Genomic DNA, 26,732 nt, shown 5'->3' on the forward strand with positions numbered 1-26,732 from the left:
GATAAGAGGGATTTACACATGACAGCTCCAGCACCCAGAGACCGAGCCTGTGGCTCAGTCCCACTTTCTCTTTTCTGCTGCTCAGCCCTTCCTCCAGTGTCGGCTTTCTTGGCAGAAGAGGGGACTTGAGGTCTTTTTCCAAAGAGGTCTGTTACAGTGTCTTTGGAAACACATGTAATTTTGTGTCTGAGAGAACCCTGATGTTATTCATTTGGTGTATTTCTAGAAGTATCTGGCTCCACAGGCCAACTGTGAGCTCCCTCAGGGCAGGACCTACACGAGATCTGGGACTCTGGAGGTGGAACAGTATGGTGGCCAGAGTCCACGTTGCTGGAGTGGAATTGCCTGGGTCCAGATACTGGTTAGTCAGCGGTAGGGACCGGGTTGTTGGGAGGACGGGAACAGGACAGCGGGACTAGTGAGCCTAGAACGGTGTTTGAGGCAAACACTAGGCACTCAGGGAATGCCTGCACTTATCACCTGTGGACGGACTCTGCTGGCAGTCTGCAGGACGGGCGGCCTGCACGGTGACATTGGTCATTCCAAGCTAGGAAGACGCCTGTGACATGACTGAGTAACCCAGGTTCCTGATTGAAGGATGAAGTAGCTGTTCTTAGACACATCTTTCTCCTTGGTAAGATTGTAGTTGAAATATCTGGACACAATAAAGGAAACTTTTACTTAACCAGGCTGGGGTGGGGGGGAGAGTGGAAAAGAGTTCTATTGTTTTCATCTAAACAGTAACAGGCCACAAGCCATTTTAGGTTTCCCTTCTCATTACTCATCTCTTCACATTCCAGATTCATCTGGGGTCTTTTTTTCTCTATATATACAGAACAAAATAAGGCAAGTTTAAAAATTCTTTATTTGAATCTTAGACAAAGAACAAGTATTGCATTGTGAAGACTTGCTTACAACCGCATTAAGTCTGTTGTCACGGTTTCTTGATGCACCGTAAACCGACGCAGCTGCCGCAGGAGAGGATGGCGCCTTGTTCCTCCTTACCTTTAACCTGCTCTTCATTTAGCGCAGATGCAGCCTCGGAAGGAAAACCCTGGTGGAAGGCTTGGTGGACGCTCTCTCCCCGGGTTCTTATGGCTCTGGGGTGAAGCACATGGTCTTAGCCCAGCCACGCTTGCCAACATGATGAGAAACAGGAAACTGTTGTCTTAAGGCCAGTAGTACCTGGGAGCTTTTATCTAAAGCTCTTTCCCCTCTTATCTAGGTGACTGACCTGGCAGTAGGGCTGAGTGTGAGTTGAATGGGCTGATAGATCCTGACTGTGAAGAAGTCACCCCGCCGGTCTTTCTCTGGGGCGGCCCCCCACTTAGATCAAGCCTCTTGGTTTAACTAGTGGTTACGAGCGGTGCTGTCTGCTGACCCTGGCAGATGACAAACTATGATTTATTTACTCCTTGGTTCCCCAAACTAATATAATTAAGTCTCTTAATGTGGCATTATTATAAGTCTCTTATGCTTAAAGTCAGCAAACCGCTATGTCAAGACCAGTGTCCACTATTTGGCAGTGGCTAGCCACGACATGATTCACACCCAGGAACAAATTTCCTGATCACGATGCCTTTGTCAGTCTTTTCATAATCCGACAGATAACACAACTATTAGAACAAGCTGCTCAAAGCTCTAGGCTTATCTAAAATAAATGTTGTTTTAAGCTTAGTCACTAAAAATATAAGTTAACAGGCTCCACTCTGATTTCTGTGTCAGGTGGGAGAAAACGGCATTTCTTTTACGTGCACGGTTCCATCTGGACTCGACGTGTTTGGGTAGTCCAGTGCTCTGTTTCTCTAGAAAATAAAAATCAACCACAACCTCTAGGAGTAGGGGACACAGAAGTTGCCCCCCCCCCCAATGTGACTAGGGGTAGGAACGAGAATTTCTCCCATTTGCTTTCTTTAGGCTTTATTCTTGTTTTTAAGGTATGTGATATAATTAGTGCTCATATTAGCAGCAAAGATCCTAATTTCTGTAAATCAGAATGACTCCGGAAGGACAAAAGTAGCATTCTATAAAAATGTGGGGATGCAGAGGTGGTGATAAGCATCTGTCGATTCCAGCATGAAGTGATCTTGAGAGGTGAATGTGCATGAACCAACCAATGGGATGAAAGGCTTCATTCAAAGTTCAGTTTCTGGGAATCTCCTGCCGGAGGCAGAGTCGGCCCATGTGGGTGCAGTGGACCGAGCTTAACTAGGTGGAAACTGTCCTTGAGGTCAGGCTGCAGGGGACATGGGGTCAGACTCTGGCTCGTTGGTGAAAAGGGGTGACTTCTTCTATGTAGCTGAAAGTAGAAGTCATTTGGAGACTTTTCAGTGTTTGAAAGTCAAATACGGGTTTTTCCCTGTGCTCTTTTTTCTGTCAAGTTTTATAACCTGAGCTGAGTGAGAGGGCAAGAGCCAGAAATTAGTGCAAATGTCACAAGGAGCTGAAGAGGGGTCTGGTTTCCATCGCACCAAAGGCCACAGCCATGGCCGTCTCATCGGGGTCACTGCTGTGCCAACGGGGGCTCATGCCTGGGGTGGAAGAGTCAGGCCAGGAAGGTTTGTTGGGACAGTGTCTCTTTAAAAAGGATAGAAAAATCAGTTTGAATCCCAAGTTGCTTGTCTGTTTCTAAGTCCTGTTTATTCCCGCTCAAGAATGACTCATAACATTTCTGCTTTCAAATACCTCCGTGGCTGCTTCTTGCTCACAAGAGAAGGCAGAGACGTGTCTGCTTGGTGCTGGGGCCTGTGGGCATTTAGAGAAAAGTTCGGAGATGCTCTGAGCTTTTACAGTTACAGATTGTTTTTGTTTTTGTACTTGTGAAAAGATAAACCTCACCCAGTAATGTAATGGAAAGCTTCTGGATGACAAGCATGGCAAACTTTTGATTCAAGATGATTCTTTTAGAAATCCCAGCTTTGGAGAGAGGCTATTCACACGACCAGGCTGATGGAGCCGTTTGTCTGTTCTGCTGGGGGCGCTAGCCTGGAGGGCGGGGAGCCCCGACGCCTGACCCAGTAGTTAGCGCGAGGAACCATCTGCCACCACGAAGCCTCCGCACGCGGGGCTCACAGGCAGGTGGGAGAGCCGCTCCCGGCCGCGCCTGCCAGCACTGCCTGGGGGCGAAGGGGTCGGGGGACAGAGGGGACAGAGTTCTCTACCCCATGGGTGGACTTGACTCCTCTAGTGTATCTCATTATCCCACAAGCTTGCAAAATCCCACTTAATAAAAAAATAAATTAAGATACTGATATATATCCCAGGCTGCAATCCCCAAAAGGCAATTTTATCCTAAAACTCAAAAAGCAGCTTAATATATTCATCAGTCAGAGCCGGCTTCTCCTTCCCAGCAGGCCGACGGGTGGGAGCACAGACACTACGTCAAAACCGCGCAGGAATTAGTGAGCTTTGACGGCAGTTACAAAAGCAGAGGACTGCTTCGCAGTGGCTGCTCTCTCCCTTCCGGGGACTTCACCCTGAGGAGAAGGCTGCTCCCTCATCCCACAACGATCCCCTCGAGAACCAGTAACGGGGAGAAAGCGGGTGCGGCTCCCAGGCTGCTGGCCCCCGCATCCCCACCGCGGGAGAGGCGTCTTTCGGGGGCAGATGGGACATGACTGCCACTGTCGGTCAGACCCGTCAGGGACGTGTGTGGGTGAGAGTCGGAGCTCGGGAGAGGCAGCACCGTCCGTAAGGCTGTGCCTGTGACCGCTGTGACAGCTCCAGTGGACTAAGAGCTTGGGAAGGACCACGGCCCCCTTCCCGCTGGCTGGGGCCATGGCTCTTGGCTCGGCTGGTGCGCACGTCGGGTAGGAAGAGCCGGGACGGGAGGAGACACTCCCGAGGGAAGGCTGTCCTCCGCCTGCAGGTTTTGTCCGACGGGCCCGGAGCCCGTAAGAGGAGGAATGGCCCCGGGAAGGGGGTTCCCATGTGGACGCTGCCCCGACAGCTGCACTGGGGGCCGCGTGGCCTGGACTCTCACCGGCTCACGTGGGGCGGGGTGGGGGCAGAGTGAGGCTCATTAACGTGGCCGAACCCCAGATTGCTGGGGAGCCGGGCAGCAGAGTGCCCCGCTGGCCACACGAAGTCACACGGATCTCAGAGCACATCTGATGAGCTCAGGCAGAGGCGCCGCTATCCAGAAGTTTCTTCGGGATTATTCAGGAGCCAGGCTGGCCCTCGTGGGCAGAAGGGGGCTGGGGCACCCCGCAGGACTCGCACCGACGGTCTTTCCTCAGGCTCAGAGCAGCGGAAGGCCGGAGCAGGGACTGGAAGGCATGAGAGCCGACCCCGGCAAGCAGATTAGGGTAAGAAGCCGTGTCTGCAGAACCGGTTCTAGCAAGAAAGTGTGAAGCTTCGTAGACAGGACTCACTTTATAAACTGAAGGCAGAAGAACATCAGTGAGAAGAAAGTAGTCAGAGTACAGGGAGAGATGAGGGAATGCAGTAGGGCTGTTTTTTGTTTTTGTTTTTTCCCAACCATGGGAAGACAAAAAAGTTAATTCCTTCACTGTCTTTTCACTGGAGAAACTGGGAATTCTTGCTGTATTGTGGGATGCCCTCCGTGAGCAGGAGTCTAAGCCAGCCTGTCTGCAATCTTGAGGAATAAATCCTTGTCAATTCTCATGAGGAGAAAAAACTCATCTGCTTAACAGCACGCTGCGTGTCCCTCAGCCGAATTCGGTGTCATCATGTTATGTGTTATGGGTGGGGATTCACAGCAAAGCTGAAGGGTCTCTCCCGGGGTCCCTGCGGACCTGCACCGGACGAGGAAAGAGCACATACAAGCATGTACGCTAACCTGCAGGGCCTTAAAATGAAGGCTGCCGTGGCTTTCACCCTCCGCTCCGGGCACATCAAAACTTGCAGCGTTTCGAGCGTGTAACGGAGCCCGCTCCTTCCCACAGCGCGCGCTCTGCCCTTCCCTGACGCTCTCTGCCCTCGGCCTTCCCCCGGCGCCCCGCGCGGTTCTGCACACACCGGGTCAGGTGGGAGCCACCATTCCCTGGCCAAGACCAACTTTACCAATGGGGATTTTTTCCCCTTTTACTAAAGTTCTCAATTGTCTTGACTCTTTTGGGGACATTTTTCATTGTTCTGGTTTTGAAATCTATTTCCAATAAGCACTGTATCTACAATGGATTGGCTTTAAATTAATAAAAACTCTTAATTGCTGGGAACATCAGTGTGCTGTACAACTGTAAATAAAAATCTGTCAGTAAGTGAAATGGCAGAGAAGGGAAGAAGCTCTTATTTTAACGATGACTATTTAAACACAAAAGAAGTACAGAAGGAAAAGCAATTGAGGAAGGTACAGGAAAAACTCGACACCGGGCAGCCACGGAGGATGCTGGCAGCATCTGCCGCTGGAGAAAGGCGGTCTGCCTCGTGCCTGAATGTCCGTGCTTTCCGGCAGATGGTGAGAAACAACTTCTTTCACCGTCGCTTGAACCCCAGCTCTCTGCTGGCCACCAAGAGGGCAGACAGGAACAGGTCTCTCCCCTGCTCGCCAGCTCGGCAGGGTCCCACCGGGTTTTCATGCGCGGCCTCAGAGGCTACTGTAGTGACTCCGGGATGGTGCTGAGTACGTGGGCTGCCTCCGGGGCCGCTGCGGGCGAGCCGAAGAACGCGTTGGTTTGATTCCTCTGCTGATCTCGGAGGTAAGGGGGAACCGAAGAGCTCTTGATGTGGAGGATCCGGGTATCCATCACCTGACAATCAATCTGCATCATCACTTCATAGTCCTGCCCGTTGATGACGTTCTCTGTGGGGAGGGACACACAAGGCATAAACAGTCACCAGCACGTACGATTCTACCGTAAGCTTCTACCCCAGAGAGAACCTAAATAAGCTTTATGGGTGTGAACTGCCAACGGGCTTTCAAGGGACAGCAGGACTCCATCAGTCACCGAGCAGAGCGACAGCTGGGTTAGGCGCTGGGACGGCCTGTCCTCCTAGATTCCGGCTCCCAAACTGGGAGGGTCTTGGAGCAGTGGCAGAGTCTGCCGAGAGCATGACGGTTTCAGCGGAGGACGGAAGGGAGACACCTCAGAGCCCCCCTCCCCTTCAGCAATGGGAAGGAACACTTGTCAGAAGAACCAGCCTGCCGTGTGCACGGTCAGGACACTCTGGCTGCGCTCACTGCCTCCCACTCATCAGCACTGTTTCTAATATCAGTAAGACACCCCCGGCTACAAATTTAAGGCTTGGCCTTAGCAGCATGAAGTACAGTAAAGACCGACAAGGTGCAGACGTGGCAATGATGCTCTTGTCCACGGGATAGTGTGTGATTCCAGAGCTCTTGATTCTCGGTGCAAGAGACAAGGACGGTTCTGATTTGGGACTAGAGGGAGCGCCGCAGGACTCGCAGGTGAACTAGAGGCCAGTTGCGGAGGGAGCAGGAAAACAAACAGCGTCGCTCATGTACCACGTCCAGGGGAACTCACCACACATTTCACACACACACGCTCTTCCTCAGAGGATGAACACTCTATTTTAGGGAGAGGGCCAAATTAGTTCCTGATTTGTAATTCTGGGTAGCCATTTTCCAACTTGTAGTCAATGAAACTTGGGCATAAGACTGAGGAGAGATTGTAGACAGTCTCTACAAGTCCAGCCAGACATTCACAGCAGGGCAGTTAGAAGGTGGGCGAGTGTTTAATAACGCTGGCATCTGTTTGCATGTCCCCGTGAGTCCAGAAATGGGAGTGGGGACTGGGCGAAGTCCTAGTCTTACTGCATGTTTATGAAGATGACCTACAGCCAGCCAGTGACTTTTAAAATTAAATATCTGGCTTCTCTAGGACCAAGAACTGAACTTAGAAGTAGAATTAATATTTTTTTGTTTTTACTTCAACACTATACATGCCAAGTGTTAGAAATCTAGAGGAAGAAAATCCAAAGTTTGACATTTGATCTTCAGATTCCATTGTTATGTTTGGGAAAATTAAGCCATGGAGTGTGTCACAGTTTAGGACTTAGGACCTAGGACCTAGGACCTTTAGGACCTAATCCAGGGGGTCTTAAATTAGGGTCTAATGAACAGACTTCAGGGAGTCTGTAAGTTCCCTGAAACTGCATGTGAAGTTTTATTTGTGTGTTCATTTTTCTGGAGAGGAGCCCCATCAGATTCTTAAAGGGGTCTCAAAGTTTCCCCAAAGTTGAAAACTACTGGATCCAATAACCTACCACTTATAAGTTCCTCAAGCAGATGTTATAGTCTGTGTTAAAGCCAATGGAAGACATCATTCCTCCATTTCTACTTTTATTTTTAAAATAGTCTCGGTTGGTGATTAATTTCTCATTACAAGTCTTATAAATTTCTTCTATTACCGTTAAAGCTAATCTCCTTTCCCAGCCTTATTAGAGAGGATGAACAGCCAGCTGCCCCGTGCCCTAAGCCTCCTGTTCTTTAAGACCGTCACTTTAAGACCACCAAAGTGGACACTTTGGTTTTATAAGTCCTACCGATATGCAATGAAAATAAGTGTTTTAGCTTTTTTAAAAACAGGTATAACTGGTATGAAATCAGTATTTTAGTTTCAGGTTGTACACCTTGGTGATTCCACATTTATATACATTGCAAAATGATTGTCACGCTAAGTCTAGGCACCATGTGTCACTACACAAAGTTAATACAAAATTACCACCTGTATTCCATGCTGTGTATTAAATCCACAGGACCCAACTTATTTTACAACTCTACGTTTGTGTACTTCTTGATCTCTTTACCATTTTGCTCCCTACTCCAACCCACTCTCTTCTCTGGCAAGGGGCAATCTGTTCTCTAGGAGTCTGGGTTTTATTTTTTAGATTTATTAGGTTTTATTCTTTAGATTCCACATATAAGTGAAGTCATGCGGTATATGCCTTCGTCAAAGTCTGCTTATTTAAATTAGTGTAACATCCGTTAGGTCCATCCACATTGCAAAAGGCAAGATTTTGTTCTTCTTTACGGCCAGATACGCTTCCACTGTATATACATATATCACACACACACGCGCCACATCTCTATCCAGTCATCCGTCAGTGGACAAGAAGGTTGTTTCCTTATCTTGGCTCCTGTAAATAATGCTGCAGTGCACACAGCGGTGCATATATCTTTTCAAACTAGTGTTTTCAGTTTCTTTAGATAGATAACTAGTAGTGGGACTGCTGGATCACAGGGCACTTCTTTTTTCAGATTGTGAGAAACTTTTGTATCGTGTCCACAGTGGCTACACCGATTGACAATGCCATACACGAGGGTTTCATGATTTCAGGTCTTCAAGTCTTTAATGCACTCTGAGTTAATTCTTCTATATGGTATAAAATTAATGGTCCAGTTTCATTCTTCTGTGTATAGTGATTTAGTTTTCCCAACACCATTTACTGTCTCTTCTTCCTTCTTTCTTTCTTCCTTTGTCAAAAGTTAATGAACCTGTGGTTTTGATCTGTTTGTGGGAATGCAAGCTGGTGCAGCCACTTTGGAAAACAGTATGGAGGTTCCTCAAAAAGTTGAAAATAGATTTACCCTGTGACCCAGCAATTGTATTACTGGGTATTTACCCCAAAGATAAAAACGTAGTGATCCAAGGGGCACGTGCACATGCATGTTTATAGTAGCAATGTCCACAATAGCCAAACTATGGAAAGAACCTAGATGTCCATCAACAGATGAATGGGTAAAGAAGATGTGTGTGGTACATATATACATGATGGAATACTATGCAGCCATCAAAACCAAAATCGTGCCATTTGCAACGATGTGGATGGAACTAGAAGGTATTATGCTAAGTGAAAGTTGATCAGAGAAAGACAATTATATTATCTATCTGATACGAGGAATTTGAGAGGCAGCGAGGGGTCGTGGGGGGAGGGAGAAATGAAACAAGATGGGACCGGGGAGGGAAACATACCATAAGGCTCTTAATCTCATGAAACAAACTGAAGCTTGCTGGAGGGGAGGGAGGTTGGACAGATAGGGTGGTTGGGGAGGGTATGTGCTATGGTGAGTGCTGTGAGTTGTGTAAGACTGATGATTCACACACCTGTACCCCTGAAGCAAATAATACATTATATGCTTTTTAAAAATTAACTATATACATGAAGGTTTATATATGGGCTCTCAATTCTATTCCACTGATCTTTGTGTTTTTTTGCACTAGTGAAATACTGTTTTGATTACTATAGCTTTGTGTTCTAGTTTGAAATCAGGGAGCATGATACCTCTGGTTTTGGTCTTTCTCAACATTGCTTTGAGTAGTCAGGGCCTTCTGTGGTTCCACATAAATTGTGCAAGTACTTGTTCTAGTTCTGTGAAAAATGCTATTGGTATTTCGATAGGAATGGCAGTAAATCTGTAGTATGCTTTGGTTAGTATGGATATTTAACAGTATGAATTCTTCCAGTCCATAAGCATGAAACATCTTTCCACTTACCTATATCTTCTTTAATTTCTTTATTAATGGTTTATAGTTTTCAGTATTTATGTCTTTCACCTCCCTGGTTAAATTTATTCTGAGGTGTTTTATTGCTATTAACATAACTGTAATTGGGATTATTTTCTGAACTTCTCTCACAGTTCATTATTCATATACAGAAACAACAGATTTTTGAATATTGATCTTGTATCCTACAACTTCACTGAATTCATCACTACTAATCCTTTTTGTGGAGTCTTCAGGGTTTTTATTTTGTCATATTATATCATCTGGAAATAGGGATAATTCTATTTCTTTCTTTCCAATTTGTAGGCCTTTCATTTCTTGCCTAATTGCTGTGGATACAACTTCCAATACTGTGTTGGATAGAAGTGTAAGAGTGGGCATCCTTGTCCTGTTCCTGGTCTTAGAGGAAAAGCTTTCGGCTCTTCGCTGTTGAGTATGACATTAGCTGTGGGTTTGTCTTATATGGCCTTTATTATGTTGAGGTATGCTTTTTTTTTTTTTTAATTAAAAAAGTATTTATTTTAGAGAGAAAGCTCATGAGTGCAGCAGGAAAGGTAATGGGAGAGGGAGAGAGAGAATCCCAAGCCGACTCCATGCTGAGTGCAGAACCTGACCAGGTGCTCCATCCCATGATCTCCCCTGAGATCATGACCCAAGGCAAAATCATGAGTGACTCAACCCGCCCTTTCTTTTCAAATTTGTATTTAAACTCTAGTTAACATACAGTGTAATACTGGTTTCAGGAGAATTTAGTGATTCATCACTTATGTGTAACACCCTGGGAGATATGCTCTTTCTATACCTACTTTGTTTAGAGTTTTTTACAAGTGGATGTTTGATTTTGTCCAATATTTTTTACTGCATCTTTTGAGATGATCATATGATTTTTATCCTTCCTTTTGTTAATGTGCTATATCATATTGATTAATTTGTGGTTGTTGAACCATCCCTGCAATGAATCCCACTTGATGGTGGTGTATGATCATTTTAATATGTTGCATTTGGTTTGCTCATATTTTGTTGAGGATTTTTACATCTATGTTTATCAGGGATATTGTCTTAAAATTTTCTTGTGGTGTCTTTGTCTGGTTTGAGTATCTGGGTAATGCTGATCAGGTAAAATGAGTCTGAAAGCATTCCGTCCTCTTCAATTTTTTGGAAGAATTTGAGAAAGATGGATATTAAATCTTTAAATGTTTGATAGAATTCACTAGTGAAACCATCTGCCCCTAGATCCTTTTGTTGTTTGGAGGTTTTTGATTACTGATTCAATCTTCATAATTGCTCTACTCAGATTTTCTATTTCTTTGTAGTTCAGTCTTAGAAAATCGTGTTTCTATAAATTTATCCATTTCTTCTAGGTTGTTCAGTTTGTTGGCGTATAATTTTTCATAGTATTTTCTTATGATCCTTTGTATCAACTCTCATTTCTGAAATTATTGATTTGAGCCCTCTCTTTTCTTGGTGAGTCTAACTAAAAGTTTGTCTATTTTGTTTATCTTTTCAAAGAACTGGCTCTTAGTTTCACTTATCTTTCCCATTATCTTTTTAGTCTCTATGTCATTATTTCTGCTCTGATCCTTATTTCCTTCCTTCTACGAACGTTGTGCTTTGTTCTTTTTTCTAGTTCCTTTAAGTGTAAATTGTTTGAGATGTTTCTTGAAATAAACCTGTATCATTATGAACTTCCCTCTTTTGCCCATCTCATGGATTTTACATTTGTTTTCATTTGTTACTCGGTATTTTTAAATTTCATCTTTGACGACTTCTATGATTCAGTAATGTGTTGTTTAGTTTTTCTAGTTTTCTTCTTGTAACTGATTTCTAATTTCATACTGTTGCAGTCAGAGAAGATGCCTGAAAGGACTTCAGCCTTCTTGAATTTACTGAGACATGTTTTGTGGCCTAATATGTGATCTATCCTGGAGAATGTTCCAGAGGTACTAGAGAAGAATGTTTATTCTGCTGCTTTTGGATGTAATGTTCTCTATTAAGTCCATCCAGTCTAGTGTGTAATTTAAGGCTGATGATTCCTTACTGATTTTCTGTCTAGATGATCTATCCATCAACATTAAGTACTACTGTCAATTTCTCTCTTTATATATCTGGTACACCTGTGTTGGGTGCATATATGTTTATAAATTTATATCTCCTTGACAGATTGACCCCATTATCATTATGTAGTTCCCTTCTTTGCCTTTTGTCTTTAGCCACTCTACATCTTTTACTGGAGAATTTATAGTCTGTTTATATTAAAGTGACTATTGATAGGTATGTACTTATTGCCTTTTTGTCACCTGTTTTCTGGCTGTTTTTGTAGTTTCTCTGTTTCTTTTTCTTACCTCCCTGTGGTCTGATGACTTTTAGTATTAAGCTTAGGTTCCTTTCTTTTCTTTTGTGTTTTTAAGTTTTTGTTTTGTGGTCACCATGAGGCTCACATACATTATCCTAAGTATGTAACAGTCAGCTTAAACTTGAACATTTTCCAAAATTCTCCATTTTTAACCCCTCCTCCCCATATTCTGTCTCGGATGTCACATTTTACATCTTTTTATGTGTTCCTTAACTACTGTAATTTCAGTTGATTTTATTAGCTTCATACTAGCTTTGTAAGTGAATGAATCCACTATTTTTACTATAGATTTAGCTTTTCTGGCGAGATTCTTACTGTCATAGGTTTTCTTGTTATTAACAACTGACATTTCTTTTCAGTGTAAAGAAGTCCCTTTAACATTTCTTCAAAGGCTGGGTTAGTAGAGATGAACTGCTTTAGTTCTCCTTCAATTCTGAACAAGAACCTTGCTAGATGAGTATTCTTGGTTGGAAGTTGTTTCCTTTCAGCACTTTGACTATGTCTTGCCACTCACTTCTGGTCTGCAGAGTTCCCACTGAAAAATCTGATAGCCTTACGGGGTTACCCTTGTACATGATAATTTATCTTTCCCTTGCTGCTTTGAAGGGTCGATCTTTAACTTCTGTCATTTTAATTATACGTGTCTTAGTGTGGATCGCTTTGGGTTCATCTTTTTTGGAACTCTCTGGGATTCCTGGATCTGGATGTCTGTTTCCCTCCACAGAGGGAGTTTTCAGCCCTTCTCTTTCTTCTGGGAACTCTATAAAGTGAATGTAATTCTCCTTGATATCCCTTTGGTCCTTTATATTTTTAAAAATTCCTTTTTGTTTTGGCTGCTGTGTCTGGGTGAATTCCATGGCTCTGTCTTCCAGCTCCTTGATCATTTTAATGTTTTACCCAGTCCACTATTGAACTGTCATGTATTTTTTAGTTATTTTGTTCTTCAGGTCTGTGGATTTCTCTTTGGTACTTATATTTCCTTTCTCTTTGTTGAAGTTCTCTGTTCATCCATTCTTCCTCTGAGTTTGGTAGTCATCTTAACTGACCATTATTTTAAATTCTTTATTTAAAGAATAAATGAAAGATTACTTATCTCTATCATTGAAGCCTTTTTCTTTCATTTGGAAGATTTCTTTGTTCCTTCGTTTTACTTCGTTCTGTGTTTCTTTGTATCAGGTGGAGTAGGTACCTCTCTCAGGCGTGAAGGAGCGGCTTGTGTGCGTGATGAACCTCATGAATCACTCAGTCTTGCCCTGGCTCTTGATTGTCTCTTGAACTTTGTGATGCTCTAAAGCACCTGCTAATTCTTGAGACGCACCTGTTGTTGAGAGTGTGCCAATGCCTGTCAGTGTCCCAGGGGGAGGAATCTCATGTAGCACCTAGTTTCAGGCAGTTGAAAGCAAAATCCCTCAGGCCAACAGCTTTTAAAATATGCAAGCAGATACAGTCCTGTGGGCTCTGTGTGTGATTGCTACCGGCCTCCAGACCAGGAGTCTGGACGTACTGCCGGGTAGCAGCTGCAGTAACTGGGGCTCCAGAGGACTGTAAGCTCCTTTCTGGCAGGTCTCACAGAGCTGTAGTGAGGCCAAGGGGCTGTGCAAGGAGGTATCTCCTGGCCTTCATTCCCTGGGAGCGCCTCATTAGCCTCTCGATGTGTGGGAAACCTGAAGCCTGTCCCTCAGGCCAAAGCTCCAGGATAGCAGGTCTTTTCCTCAGAAGACCAAGGTTGTGTTTCAGTCTCTGTCCGTGTGGGACTGTAGGGGTGGTGGCCTGCCATGACCTGTATTCCCAACTGTACCTTCCCACGGAGCTCAGAGATACCAGCCCCCTTGGCCACTAGAGCCAGGCAATCAAGGGGGCCTCCCTTGCATAGACCATGTACACGGGCTGGCTTTAAGTAGGAGGGGGGAGAGGACAGGGGGCAGGGCATACTCGCAGGCTGTGGACAGGCAGCAGGAAAATAAGCATATCTGTGGGCTTCAGGACTGGAGCGGGAGAGAACCGTGCCTGTGTGAGTGCAGCAGCCTGAGGCGGGGAGCGGGAGAAGACTGCTGGCTGGCTGGCGCTCACCTGCCCTGGCCTGGGCGTAGGACAGAGCTGCAGTGCCCGCACTCTCTGGCTTCAGCAAGGCAGGGGGATGGTGCCGCATCCAAGTTCACCTGCCTGTGTGCTGGGAGGGGGCAAAACTGGCATCACCAGGGCCTCTCTTCTGAGGAGAGTTTCAGCTGTCCCCTGCCCCTCCAGCTTTTCGACCAGCAAATGATTTCCTTCTAGCTGGTCTAAGCACTTTCAAACAGCTGTTTTTCCCCTGGGTCTTGGGGTGAGTGAGACTGTAAAGTGAGTCCTTTAAATTCTGCAGCACTTTGGGTCTCCTGGACATCAGCCCCATTCATTTTTTTAAGCCAGATGTTTTGGGGGCTTGTTTCTTCAGCGCAGATCCCATGGGTTGGGGTGCCTGATGTGGGGCACCAACCTCTTTGTCCTCTGGAGAAGCACCAGACTGGTGAGACCCTCCCCTGTTGTTTCTCACTGTGCTGGGGATGGGGTTTTTGGTAAGACTAGGTGTCTACCTCTCTTGCCCGTCTGGGGTCTTTCTACCTGTTGTGGTGGAGAAGCAGTTCATCTAGTTTTCAGAGGGAAATGCCCTTATGCAGCTGTGAGCTTGGTGTGGCTGTCAGAGGGGAGCTCAGGACCTTCCTACATTACCACCTTGTGCAAGTCATTTGCTCATCCTTAGAGAACTGCATCTGAATCCTGTAAGTTGGCCAGTATTTCCTATCAGAGTGTTTTCTCTTCCAACTACACAGGCAGCTGCAGCCCTCTGGAAGAGAGACGACGTGCTAATGGATTTGGAGCCATTTCATTTAGAACGTGTGCCAGGCTCAGCTTTCTAGGTGTCACACCAATCATTTGCTTTTGGAACCAGAATCACTCCCTGTTTTAGAAAAATGAAAAAGTTTGTGTGTGTGAGTGCAGGAATGCTCACATGCACACAAGGGCATACATGACCAGATAATGGAAAACACGTGTGTTGGAGACATGCAATACACAGTATTAACTTTTACTGCTTTTCTGGATTAACTTGGAATCCAGATGACAATTTAAAATCAAGACTAGGTGCCCTCATATAGCCCAAACCATCTGCAAAACTCATTAAGCTCATATGCCTGCAAGAGAGAGAGTGAGAGAGAGAAAGAGAGAGTGCATGTGCGCACATGAGTGGGGGGGGCAGTCATGATCGATCCCAGGACCCCAAGATCATGACCTCAGCTGAAGGGAGGTGCTTAACCGACTGAGCCACCCAGGCACCCTGGAATGGCGCTGTTATCTTACGCCCAACGACGAGACTCAGACGAGGCATCATCTAGGCGGCCATAAAACTGGGTTCTGTTCTTCACTGCCTTCTCAAGGCACCAACCTCTGCGGCAAGGAGGCGAGCAGCACTGTCACGAGACGGCCACAGAAGATGAGAATGCCCTCAGCTGAATTCAGGAAGCCCCTTCTGCACAACAAGTTGGGTACTTGGGTAGGAAGTGACCTCCTGTGGGGAGCATTTTAACACTGCCCGTCATCTGTGCCTCCTGTGCATAAGGAACACGAGCGCAGGTTCTACTGGAGAGAGAGAACCTGAAGGCTCTGCTGGCTCTGGGAGGCAGGTGAGGACAGGCCCCTGGAGGAGAACAAGGCGGGCGGATGCTCGCTTGCAGCACAGGCCAGGTCTCCACTGAGGACGCACAGTGCCCTCGTCCAAAGAGCATCAAGGCGCAGGGACAATGTGGGGGGGGGGGGCGGCGAAAATCCCCCCAGGGGCTTGTGAGAGCCGAGTTACGTGACAGGCCTGCTAAGCTGTTTTGGGGTAGGTACTTAGTGAAGACAGACACTGACTGCGGAAAATCAGCGCAAAAGGAACGGCACGGAGGGACATGTAAAAGCTCACTCTCCCTCTTCTATCAGCCAGCCTGTGGGTACTGCACAAGAGACACAAGGAATCTTCTGTTTTGGGCCTCCTGAAGTAAGCAAAACGAGACGAAACACTGATCAGAGTCAGGAAAAAGGTGTAAAAAAGGAATACTTCAAATTCAAAATGAATCAGGCATATAAAAAGGAAAAGAAATGAAGGCCTTTGGATATGAACATGAAACTGATTTCTGAGGAAGCAGAAAAGGCGCCTGGACACTGGAGCTGGAAAATCTCCGGGCAGTGTGGAATTCTGAACAGCCTGTAAACGCACAATAACTCAGAATGGACTGCCAAGAGACTGTTGGCTGGGAGGTGACTAACACACACATGCCAGAACCTTGACCAGAAACAGAAGATCCAAAAACTTACAAGAGACTTTAATCTTAAAAAGTCACAAGATTTCAATGCTTTGCAAAGAAGCATATAGGATAAAACATTTCTACTGGGAATCAGACGCTAACCCTAACAAGAGGTAGTTCGCTCTGTGTCAGCTAGGCTGCGGACAGGCAGTGACGGGCTGCTGGTATCTGTGCCTGGATCCGCTGATGTACGGCGGGGGGAGGGTGTGTGTGTGTGTGTGTGTTTGTGTGTGTGTGTGTGTAGGCATGGAAAAGAGATATAAATCCACCAACTCACAGATCACAAGAGATATCTTCAACCAAAACAAAAGCAAAAAAAAAAGGCGGGGGGGAGAAGCAGCCTGAAAGGGGAGACCTAGTAGTGGAAGGGAAAGGAAGGTGGGAATACAGTGGTGGTGTAGAATCACAGTGGACAGAGGCTTTCCAGAACATCCATAAGCTACTCCACTAACCCTAGTCCATCTTTTCTCCGGTTCTCAGCCTGAGTCCAGCTTTTGACCATCTCAATACACCGTGCGCTGGCTCTGTGGGTATTTTTTCCTCTACTGGGAAAAGCAGCCCCTTTGGCTCTTCTTCACCCAGTTTCTCTATCCCGTCAAATTCTCTCAATCCTTTTAGGCCCATTTCAAGTCCCACTTGAAATGAGAGCTCCAATATTGATTTTTTTCTTTATAACCAATATGTAAATGTCCTGATTTATTGAACAATGTCAAAATACTTACAGAACAGAGTTTTGGCTCCTTGAAGCCATGTCCAGCACTTCTGGATTGGGGAGCAGGGGGTGAGAGGTGCAGCCAGAGCCTCTCCCCGCTCAGCCGGAAGAGCACGCGCTCTCGCTGCACATGCAGACGCAGCTGTGCCCCTGACATGAGTCTTTCTGGAGACACAAGGAATGCGGGCAACCACGGGGAGTTCCTTGTAACCACCATGTCTGCCCTTTGCCAGAAAAAATTAAAAGCAGAGTGTCTCTGACGGGGATGTTGGGTTGGGAGTGTCCAAAGGCAGGGAGACAAGCAGGGAGGAAGGAATATCATATATTCACTGTGAGACACACCAGACTCTGTTAAATATTATTCAGGTGTTATGGACACTGAGCAACTGGGAGCCAGATGAAAAAGTTTATCTAATTTTTAGATCTTCAATAATTTCACAAAAAATGTGTGGGCCTAGAATAATGTATACAAAAGCCATTAACCCTGACAGGGTACGTGGCATGGTGATGATGAAGGGAACCACCAGAATTTACCAGGCAGGGGCCAGGATGCCGGACAATCTGCAATGCCCAGGGATGGTCCCACAGCTCATACGCAATTGCGTAGGTTAAAACAAAATGAAAACCCTGATTGTTACTCTATTAATCAAGATAGAACATCACTGTTTTACATTTAAATTACTTTTACATAGGTTTTACTAGGCAATATGGCTTCGGAATACATTCTTATAATTATTCCACTATGCTGGGAATATTGTTTCTTTCTGAACTCAATAAGTGTTCATTTCAGAAAATCACATCACCTGTGGCAAAAACCCTCTTGGTTTACCAAGACCAGTATTAGTCTGCACTTCTCACTGCTGCACTCAGTGATAGCCCGCATCGGTGTGAGCACCTGGCTTCTTCATTCCCTCTTCTTTTTAAAATATTTTTATTTATTTATTTGACTGAGAGCATAAGTAAGCAGAGCATCAAGGAGAGGGGGAGAGAGAAGCAGGCTCTCTACTGAGCAGGGAACCTGATGTGGGGCTCCATCCCAGGACCCTGGAATCATGACCCGAGCCAAAGGCAGCCGCCCAACCAACTGAGCCACCCAGGTGCCCCTCCACTTCTTCTTCTAATACAATACAAGCATTATTACACATAATGCCTCAACATTATAGAGCCATGAATTCAACAAATATTTACTGAATTTCTACCATGTGCCAGGTACTGAGGATCAAGTAGTAAATAAAACATGGGAAGAGGGGTACCTGGGTGGCTCAGTGGGTTAAAGCCTCTGCCTTCGACTCAGCTCATGTTCCCAGGATCCTGGGATCGAGCCCCACATTGGGCTCTCTGCTCAGCAGGGAGCCTGCTTCCACCTCTCTCTCTTTCTGCCTGCCTCTGCCTACTTGTGATCTCTGTCTGTCAAATAAATAATAATCTTTAATTAAAAAAAACAAACAGAAATTCCTGTCCTCGTAAAGCTTAATTCTTATAAAAGGAGAGAGAAGGGAGAGACAGAAAATACACAGAGAGTGAAGAAGTGCTATGGAGGAAAATGATGCACAGAGGGTGGTTGGGGGTGGGGCGTGCAGTTTTTGACACAGTACCCAGGGCACCTCTCCTAGAGGGTGATCTCAGAGTAGAAACCTCAGGAGGGGAGGGGTGAGCTGTGCAGCCATCACGGGGAGCGTCTCGTGCACATCTGAGATTTTAGGAAGACATTTAGTGGACAAGAGCAGCAATTGGAAGAAATGGGGTGAGGACTGGCAGGAGAAAACGGCTAGAACTGCAACTTGGGGAGTTGTTTGGAGACAAAAGACAGATGGCATACTGGGACCAAATGGTATCACTCCTGGGGAAAGAATGATGGGAACATGTACGTTAAGAAGGATGAGCATGAAGAGAAAAGGGAAGGTTTGTGGCTTCATCCGATCACTGAGCGTACCTCTGAGAACCAAACTCAATTTTTAACCAACTTTCCTTCCTTCCCAGTATTTGAGCACTGATCACAGGCCAGGCACTGTTACAGACTCTTATAAACATTAGATTCCAGTTTCTGTACCCAGTTAAACCTGGGGAGCATTTTCTAAAGGAAAATGTCAGTCAACATTCACACAGTGCTTTAAACTCTGAGGAATTACAGAAGAAAATGGGGTTTTTTCCCTTACCCAGATTACCGGACTGTTGCAAAAGCAGAACTTAAAGTATTTAAAACATTTAAAATATTGGCTGTCCAAGACTGCGGCATAGGAAGACCCTGAACTCAATCTCTGCCATGGACACACTGCACCTGCACCCACACACAGAGCAGTTCGTCCCAAGGACACACCGAGGGCCGCCTGGACAGCTTCTCCGCAGTAGACCACAGAGGGAACACGCAGAGAATGGAGGCAGACGGAGATATGGTAATGACGGGAACCCCACCCCTGCGTGGCGACCTGCAGCAGGAAGGGATATCACTGAAATGATACCACACACTTGGCAACCGTGGGGCACAGTGAGAAAAGAGCAGTTTAAAGGGCAACTGGACTATAAGCGAAAGAAATCCACTTATTAACCCTACAGCATCTGCCCAAAGGGTAGGAAACCGCTGAACTCTCTCTGGGGTTGGAAGGGCCAACCAGTACCACTGTTTATGTCCCCTCCCCCCAAATCAAATTATAATAGCTCACGTGCGAACTTGAGTCAGGCGCTCTAGCCAACCTGCTAGGGTTACCCTAGTACACCCCAGGACCACACCAGCTCCAGCTGTCCTTCCCCCCAGGGTGACTCCAGCATGGCACCCCCAGGGACACCTTGTCTTCCCTGATCTAGCTGCTCTGCCAAGAGTAGCCCCAGAATAGAGCACCCTGAGACCCCTCCCCCCACCCATGCTCACTTCAGCTCCATGCATTTGCCAAGGTTACCCCAACTCAGCAGGCCCAATGGTCCCCCTCCCGGAGGCCTGAGCTCATGCAAGCTCCGCATGTCCTACCAGGGTGGCCTCAGCACAGAGCACTCTTGGACTCCTTGGCTCATGCACCCACTAAAGATCTGGTCATCTCACCAAGATGATCCCAGCGTGGAGTGTTCCGGGACAGCCTGGCCCGTATCTGCTCCAGCTTTAGCTGGTCTGCCCAAGCTGCCAGGCATACTACACATGACACACTCCCACATATGGCCACTCCTTTAAGATCAGGAGAGGCAGCTGATCTGCCCTGTGCACAGAAACAAATGCAAAGTCAAGCAAAATGAGGAGATAGAGGAATATGTTCCAAATGAAAGGACAAGATAAGATGCCAGGAAGAAAACACTAATAAAAACAGGGAGTAAGTAACTCACCTGACAAAGACTGCAAAGTAATGGTTGTAAAGATGTTCACCAAACTTGGAAGAAGAACAGAGGAACACAGTGAGAACTTTAACAAAGAGTCAGAAAATGTAAGACAAAAGTGATCACAGCTGAAGAACATAGTAACTGAAATGAAATACAGGAGAGGGAATAAACAGCAGATTAAATGAGACAGAAGAATGTACCAGTGATCTGGAAGACAGAATAGCAGAAACCATCCAGCCAGAATAACAACAAAAAACCTTAAGAAGAGTTTAAGGGACCACTAGGACAACAACTAGCACATGAACCCTCCTCTCACAGGGGTCCCACCGGAGACAGAGCCAGGGGCTGATGAAATAATGGCTGAAAACTCCCCTAACCTGGGGAAGGAAACATACGGCCAGGCCCAGGCAGCAGAGCAAGTCCAGAACAAGAGGAACCACAGATCCACACTAAGATTAGCATGATAAAATGGCAGAAGTTAAAGAGAAAGTCTTACAGGCAGCAAGAGAAAAATAGATACAAGGAAATCCCATAACTACCAGCTGATTTTTCAGCAAAAACTCTATAGGCTCGAAGGTAGTGGTGGGATATATTTAAAGCACTAAAAAGGAAAAACTTATAACCGAGAATACTCGAACCAGTAGGGCATTAGTTAGAATTGAAGGAGAGAGAATTTCCCAGACAAGCCAAAACTAAAGTTCATCACAACTAAACCAGCTTTATAAGAAACGGTCTTCTTTAAGCAGAAAAGAAGGGTCTTCTTTAAGCAAAAAAGGCCAAAACTAGAAATGAGAAAATACATGAAAAGAAAAACATCTCACTTGTCAAAGCAAATATATAGTAAAGGCAGTGGATCAGCCATTTAAAAAGCTAGCCTGACGGCTAAAAGACAAAAACAGTAAAATCAACTATAACTACAGTAAGTGGCTAAGGTATACACAAAAATATGTAAAATATGACATCAAAAACATAAAATGTGGGGGCAGGAACGTAGTGCTATTGCTTTTTCAGTGAATTCAAACTTAAGTGACTATCAGCTTAAAACAGAAGATTGCTATATGTGTACTGGTTCTCAGAGATGAATCATATGGGAAACGCAAACCGGAATTCTACAATACACACACAAAAAGAAAGGAACCCAAATATAACACTAAAGAAAACAAGCCACAAGGGAAAAGAGCAAGAGAAAAAGAAAAGAACAGAGGAAAAACTACAAAAACAACAAAATGGCTATATTACTTACCAATAATTACCCTAAATGAAAATGGACTAAATGCTCCAACCTAAAAACATAAGGTGACTGAATGGGGGCGGGGGGCGGGAAACAAGACCCGTCTATACGCTGCCTGCAAGAGACTCACTTCAGATCTAAGGATACAGATGGTAAAGGGATGGAAAATGATATGTAATAGGGGAAAAAAAAAAAGCTGGAGTAGTAGTACTTGTATCAGATGAAAGAAACTTAAAAAAAAGAAGATTCTAGGAGAGCCTGGTTGGCTCAGTTGTTAAGTGTCTGCCTTCGGCCCAGATCATGATCCTAGGAGTCCTAGGACTGAACCCCATATTGGGATCCTTGCTCAGTGGGAAGCCTGCTTCTCCCTCTCCCACTCCCCCTGTTTGTGTTCCCTCTCTTGCTGTCTCTGTCAAATAAGTAAAATCTTTTAAAAAAGTCAAAAACAAAGTTTGTAACGAAAGACAAAGAGGGTATTACAAAATATCCAAGAAGGATAAAACATTTGAAGTATTTATGCACCCAACACAAGAGCACCAAAATATATAAAGCAAATATTAACCAACCTAAAAGGAAAAATTGACAGCAATAGTAGGGGACTTTATTTTTTAAATTATTTTTTAAAGATTTATTTGTGAGTGAGCATGTGTGAGCGAGGGGGGGAGGGGTTAAGGGAGCAGGAGTCAGAGTCAGAGTCTGCACAAGCAGTTTCTGTGCTGAGCATGGAGCCCAACATGGGGCTCAATCTCACCACCTCAAGATCAAAACCTGAGCCAAAATCCAGAGCTGGATGACCAACTGAGCCCCCAAGTACCCTTTCTAGGGAATTTTAATACCCTACTTATATCAAAAGATCATCCAGCCAGAAAATCAATAAAAAGCCAGCTTAAGTGACATATTAGACCAGATGGACTTACTAGATATTTTTAGAGGGGCACCTGGATGTCTTAGTCAGTTAAGTGTCTGACACTTGATTTTGGCTCAGGTCATGATCTCTGGGTTGTGTCAGGCCCACCTCAGGCTCTCAGCACAACATGGAGTCTGCTTGGTCTGCTTGAGATTCTCTCCCTCTGCCCTTACCCCTGCTCTCTCTCTCACCACTTTTATTCAACACAGTGTTAGAAGTCCTAGCCACAGCAATTAGGCAAGAAAAAAAAAAAAAAAAGTCCTCCAAATTGGAAAAAAAGCAGAACTATCACTATTTGCAGATGACAATGCTACATATAAAAAATCCTAAAGACTCTACCAAAAACTATTAGAATTAATGATTCAGTGCAGATATATATACAAAATTAACATACAGAAATTCATTGCATTTCTATATACTAGTAACAAACTAACATAAAGAAATTAAGAAAACAATCCCATTTACAATTACATCAAGAAGAGCAAAATACCTAGGAATAAATTTATCCAAGGAGGTAAAGCCCTGTACTCTGAAAACCACAGAAAACTGACCAAAGAAATGGAAGACAAGTAAAAAAAAAAAAAAGAAATGGAAGACAACCCAAATAAATAAATGGAAAGAAATACCATGCTCACAGATTGGAAGAATTAATAGTTTTAACTATTAATTAAACATCCATACTAAGCAAAGCAATCTACAGATTCAATGCAATCTCCATTAAAATACCAATGACATTTTTCAGAGAATCACAACAAAGAATCTGGAAGATCTGTATAAAACCATGAAAGACTACAAATAGTCAAAGCGATCTTGAGAAACAACAACTAAGCTGGATGTACCATGCTGCCTGATTTCAAACTATAGTACAAAGCTACAGTACTCAATACAGTAAGGTACTGGTACAAAAGAAACATGTAGATCAATGGAGAACAGAGAGCCCAGAAATAAATCCACACACACATGGTCAGTCTTTGACAAAGAAGCCAAGAATAATATATATATATTGTATATAACAATGGTGGTAAGGACAGTCTCTTCAATGAACAGTATTGGAAAAACTGGGTAGCTACATGCAAAAGAATAAAACTGGGCTTCTACATTACACCATATACAAAAACAAATTAAACATGGGTTTAAGACGTGAATGTAAGATGTGACACTGTAAAACTCCTAGAAGAAACCATAGCCAGGAAGCTCTCTAACATGGTCTTAGGAATATTTTTTTGGACCAATCTTCTCAGGCAAGGGCAAGAAAAGCTAAACTAAACGGATGGGACTACATCAAACTAAAAAAAGCTTCTGCACAGTGAAAGAAACCATTGGCAAAACAAAAAGGCAACCTATTAATGACAGAAAATATTTTTAAGTCATACACCTGATAAGGGGTTAATAACCAAAATATATACAGAACTTGCATAACTTAATATAAAAAGGACAACCCAATTAAAAAATGGGCAGAGAACTTGAATAGAAATTTCTCCAAAGAGGACATGCAGATGGCCCACAGACACATGAAAAGATGCTCAACATCACTCAGCATCAGGATATGCAGACCAAAACCATAATGAAATACCACCTCCCAGTTGTTAGACCGGCTGTTCTCAAAAAGATAAAACATAACCACTGTTGGCAAGGATGTGAAGGAAAGGGAACCTTCATACACTGTTGGGGAGAATGCAAACTGGTGCAGCCACTCTGGAAAACAGTATGGACGTTCCTCAAAAAAGGAAAAGTAGAGCTATCCTATGATCCAACAATTCCACTTTTGAGAATTTATTTAAAGAAAACAAAAACAGGGGCACCTGGGTGGCTCAGTGGGTTAAAGCCTCTGCCTTTAGCTCAGGTTATGATCTCAGGATCCTGGGATCCAGCCCCACATTGGGCTCTCTGCTCAAACGGGAGCCTGCTTCCTCCTCTCTCTCTCTGCCTGCCTCTCTGCCTACTTGTGATCTCTGTCTGTCAAATAAATAAAAATCTTTAAAAAAATAAAAATTAAAAAAAAAAAAAGAAAACAAAAACACTAATCTGAAGAGATGGAAGTACCACTACATTCACTGCAGCAGCATTTACAACAGCCAAGATTTGGAAGCAACTGAAGTGTCCATCCACAGATAACTGGATAACGAAGATGCGGTGTTTATTTTATCCAGTCATAGAAAGGAATGAAATTTGCCATCTGCAACGACATGGATGGACCTTGAGGGTATTATGTTTAGTGAAGTAAGACAAAAGACAAACGAACAAACAGAAAACAAAACAGAAATAGACTGGTAGATAATATGAAACTGTTGGCTAGTTTGTAACTGTTGGTTAACAGAAGGGAGAGGGATGGGGGTGTCAGGCAAAACAGGTGAAGGGATCAAGAGGTACAAACTTGCAGTTATATTAAATCCAGATGTAATGTACAGCATAAGAAATACAGCCAATAATACTGTAGTAACTGCGCAGGTCATTTTGTGATGTATAAAAATATCAAATCATCATGATGTACACCTGAAACTAATAGGATATCATATGTCAGTTCTCTTTCAGTTAAAAAATATACACACACACACACACACACACACACACACACACACATATATATATATGTATGTATGTATATAAAATATCAAACAAGTGAATTTCCCCAGAAAGGCCTTTTCTTACTACCAAAACTCAATCAGCATCCCCAATCACATTAGTCCTTTTCCTTCAAAGCACTTGCCATACATATAATTAAACACTGGCTTGTTTACTTGTTTAATGATGTCTGCCTTCCCTACTAGATCATCAACTCCATAAAGTCGGGAAGGGCATCTGTTTCATTCACTACCACATGCACCCAGAGCTAGTAACGTGCCTGGCACCCATCACACAGTGAAAACTATAGAATATGACCTTCACATTAGGAAGGCTGTCCTCTCATACTTGCTAGTTATGTCATCAGATAACACTTTGCTTTCTGGAAGTTCCACCATTCTTGGCTCCAGCCTGAGAAAGTGCCAGCCCAGAATGGTTCCAGAAAGTGTGCTAGCAGCAAAGAATTTCTAACATCCTCAAATATAAAACCAGACCTGTTAAGACCCTGTCTCTGAAGCACAGCCAAAGTCACTTCTCTTCAACCTCTAGTTTATATACTGAATTCCTCACCACCAACAATGATTCTTTTTGTTATTATTATCACTGAAATATAGTTGAGATGCAATAATAAGAACTCCTTTAAAGGTGACCAGATGAAACATCCCCTGGGAAATTCTGCAGCCTGTGCTACAAAGGTCTAAGCTTTATATATGGTCAGGTCAAGTTCCGACTTCTCAAGTCCAGCTCCTCTAGGGCTTCTGATAGTCTCCTAGGATAATTTCAGGAAATCTGCCTGATCTCATAATTGTCTGAAGACTAATGATATTAGATTTGCTTTTCTCTGGATGTGTCTGCTCTTTCCCCAAGAATGCTGCCCACAAATGTGAGCAACTGCCTCAAGAAATCATAGAAGAGTTCTGTTTCATTGATCTTAGACAGCTCTCCTGAGATTAAAAAGGGTATAATTAACAGGCTTATTACTCATTTCTTCAAACTGAGTTCCTGAACTACCAAACTGACATCTGATTACATAATTTCAATTATTGCCCCCAAAACTGAAAACAGATGAACTTTAGGTATGGGATCCATTAGAAGACTGGGTTGGAGTTAAAATTTATTTAGGCAGATTAAGGGCGGAACTTCTGCTATTACTGCTACTGGGTCAGAGAGCACTCTCTCCTCTAAAACACTGTGCTCTTAAACTGCACTTAAAATTAATGTATGGAATTCCACACTCTTCTCAGCGCACTAAAACAGCTTTCTCTGCAGTGCTATCCTCTACAGTAGTTCTCTGCCCATTGTGTTGGTCAGACTCAGGTTCTAAAGGGAGTCACTGAATATGAATTTTAGAGCATGAAGGATCCTTAAAGGGATAATGAGGCCCAATATTACCAAATGACTCCCAGCCTATTAAAAAGCCTAGAAAAAAAAAACAAAAAAAACCCTAGCATACTTTTTATTCATCAAAGGGAATCTTGTCCTACAGATTTGGATTAAGTAGAGGATTCCTTCCCCCTCGGGGGGCGGGGGGAATGCAGGAGTAGAGGTAGGAGGTGTGGAGGGCAAGCTCACAGGTCAGTTTTCAGAACATCACTGCCATTCTGGGTGTTATTTTCTCCACTGAAATGTCAGACGTTCTCAGTCTGCATTAAACTTGGCTGCTTTTCAATCACGTAACATTCAGAAAAGCCTAGGCATTCAAGAATGCTCATGTGTTGACTTCGCTCAGTTACTTACAGCTGATAGTACTGAAGCCTTATAGAAGTGAAACTAAGTGAACTGGTCTTCAGAAAGGTGTCTGCATTTATAAACACTTTTACTGCTTTAAGCTTTGCAACATGCAGCCCAGTGTGCAGGCAAGTTTCATTACCAACAGGGAAAGCCAATATATGCTGAGATTCTGAGACTGCTCATTTG

General features: G+C 44.3%; 1 protein-coding gene across 1 annotated transcript in view; it reads right to left on the reverse strand.

Moving 5' to 3' along the window:
• Positions 1 to 847: 847 nt before the first annotated feature.
• The window catches only part of ATF6 (activating transcription factor 6), a 212,869-nt gene continuing 186,984 nt past the window's right edge, over positions 848 to 26,732 (reverse strand). The window contains exon 17 of the mRNA XM_032317566.1: positions 848 to 5,764. Within this exon, the coding sequence (XP_032173457.1) occupies positions 5,556 to 5,764 (209 nt within the window). The 3' untranslated portion in view covers positions 848 to 5,555. The remainder of the gene's footprint in view (positions 5,765 to 26,732) is intronic.

The sequence above is a fragment of the Mustela erminea genome, chromosome 17, assembly GCF_009829155.1.
Source record: "Mustela erminea isolate mMusErm1 chromosome 17, mMusErm1.Pri, whole genome shotgun sequence".
Classification (NCBI taxonomy): domain Eukaryota; kingdom Metazoa; phylum Chordata; class Mammalia; order Carnivora; family Mustelidae; genus Mustela; species Mustela erminea.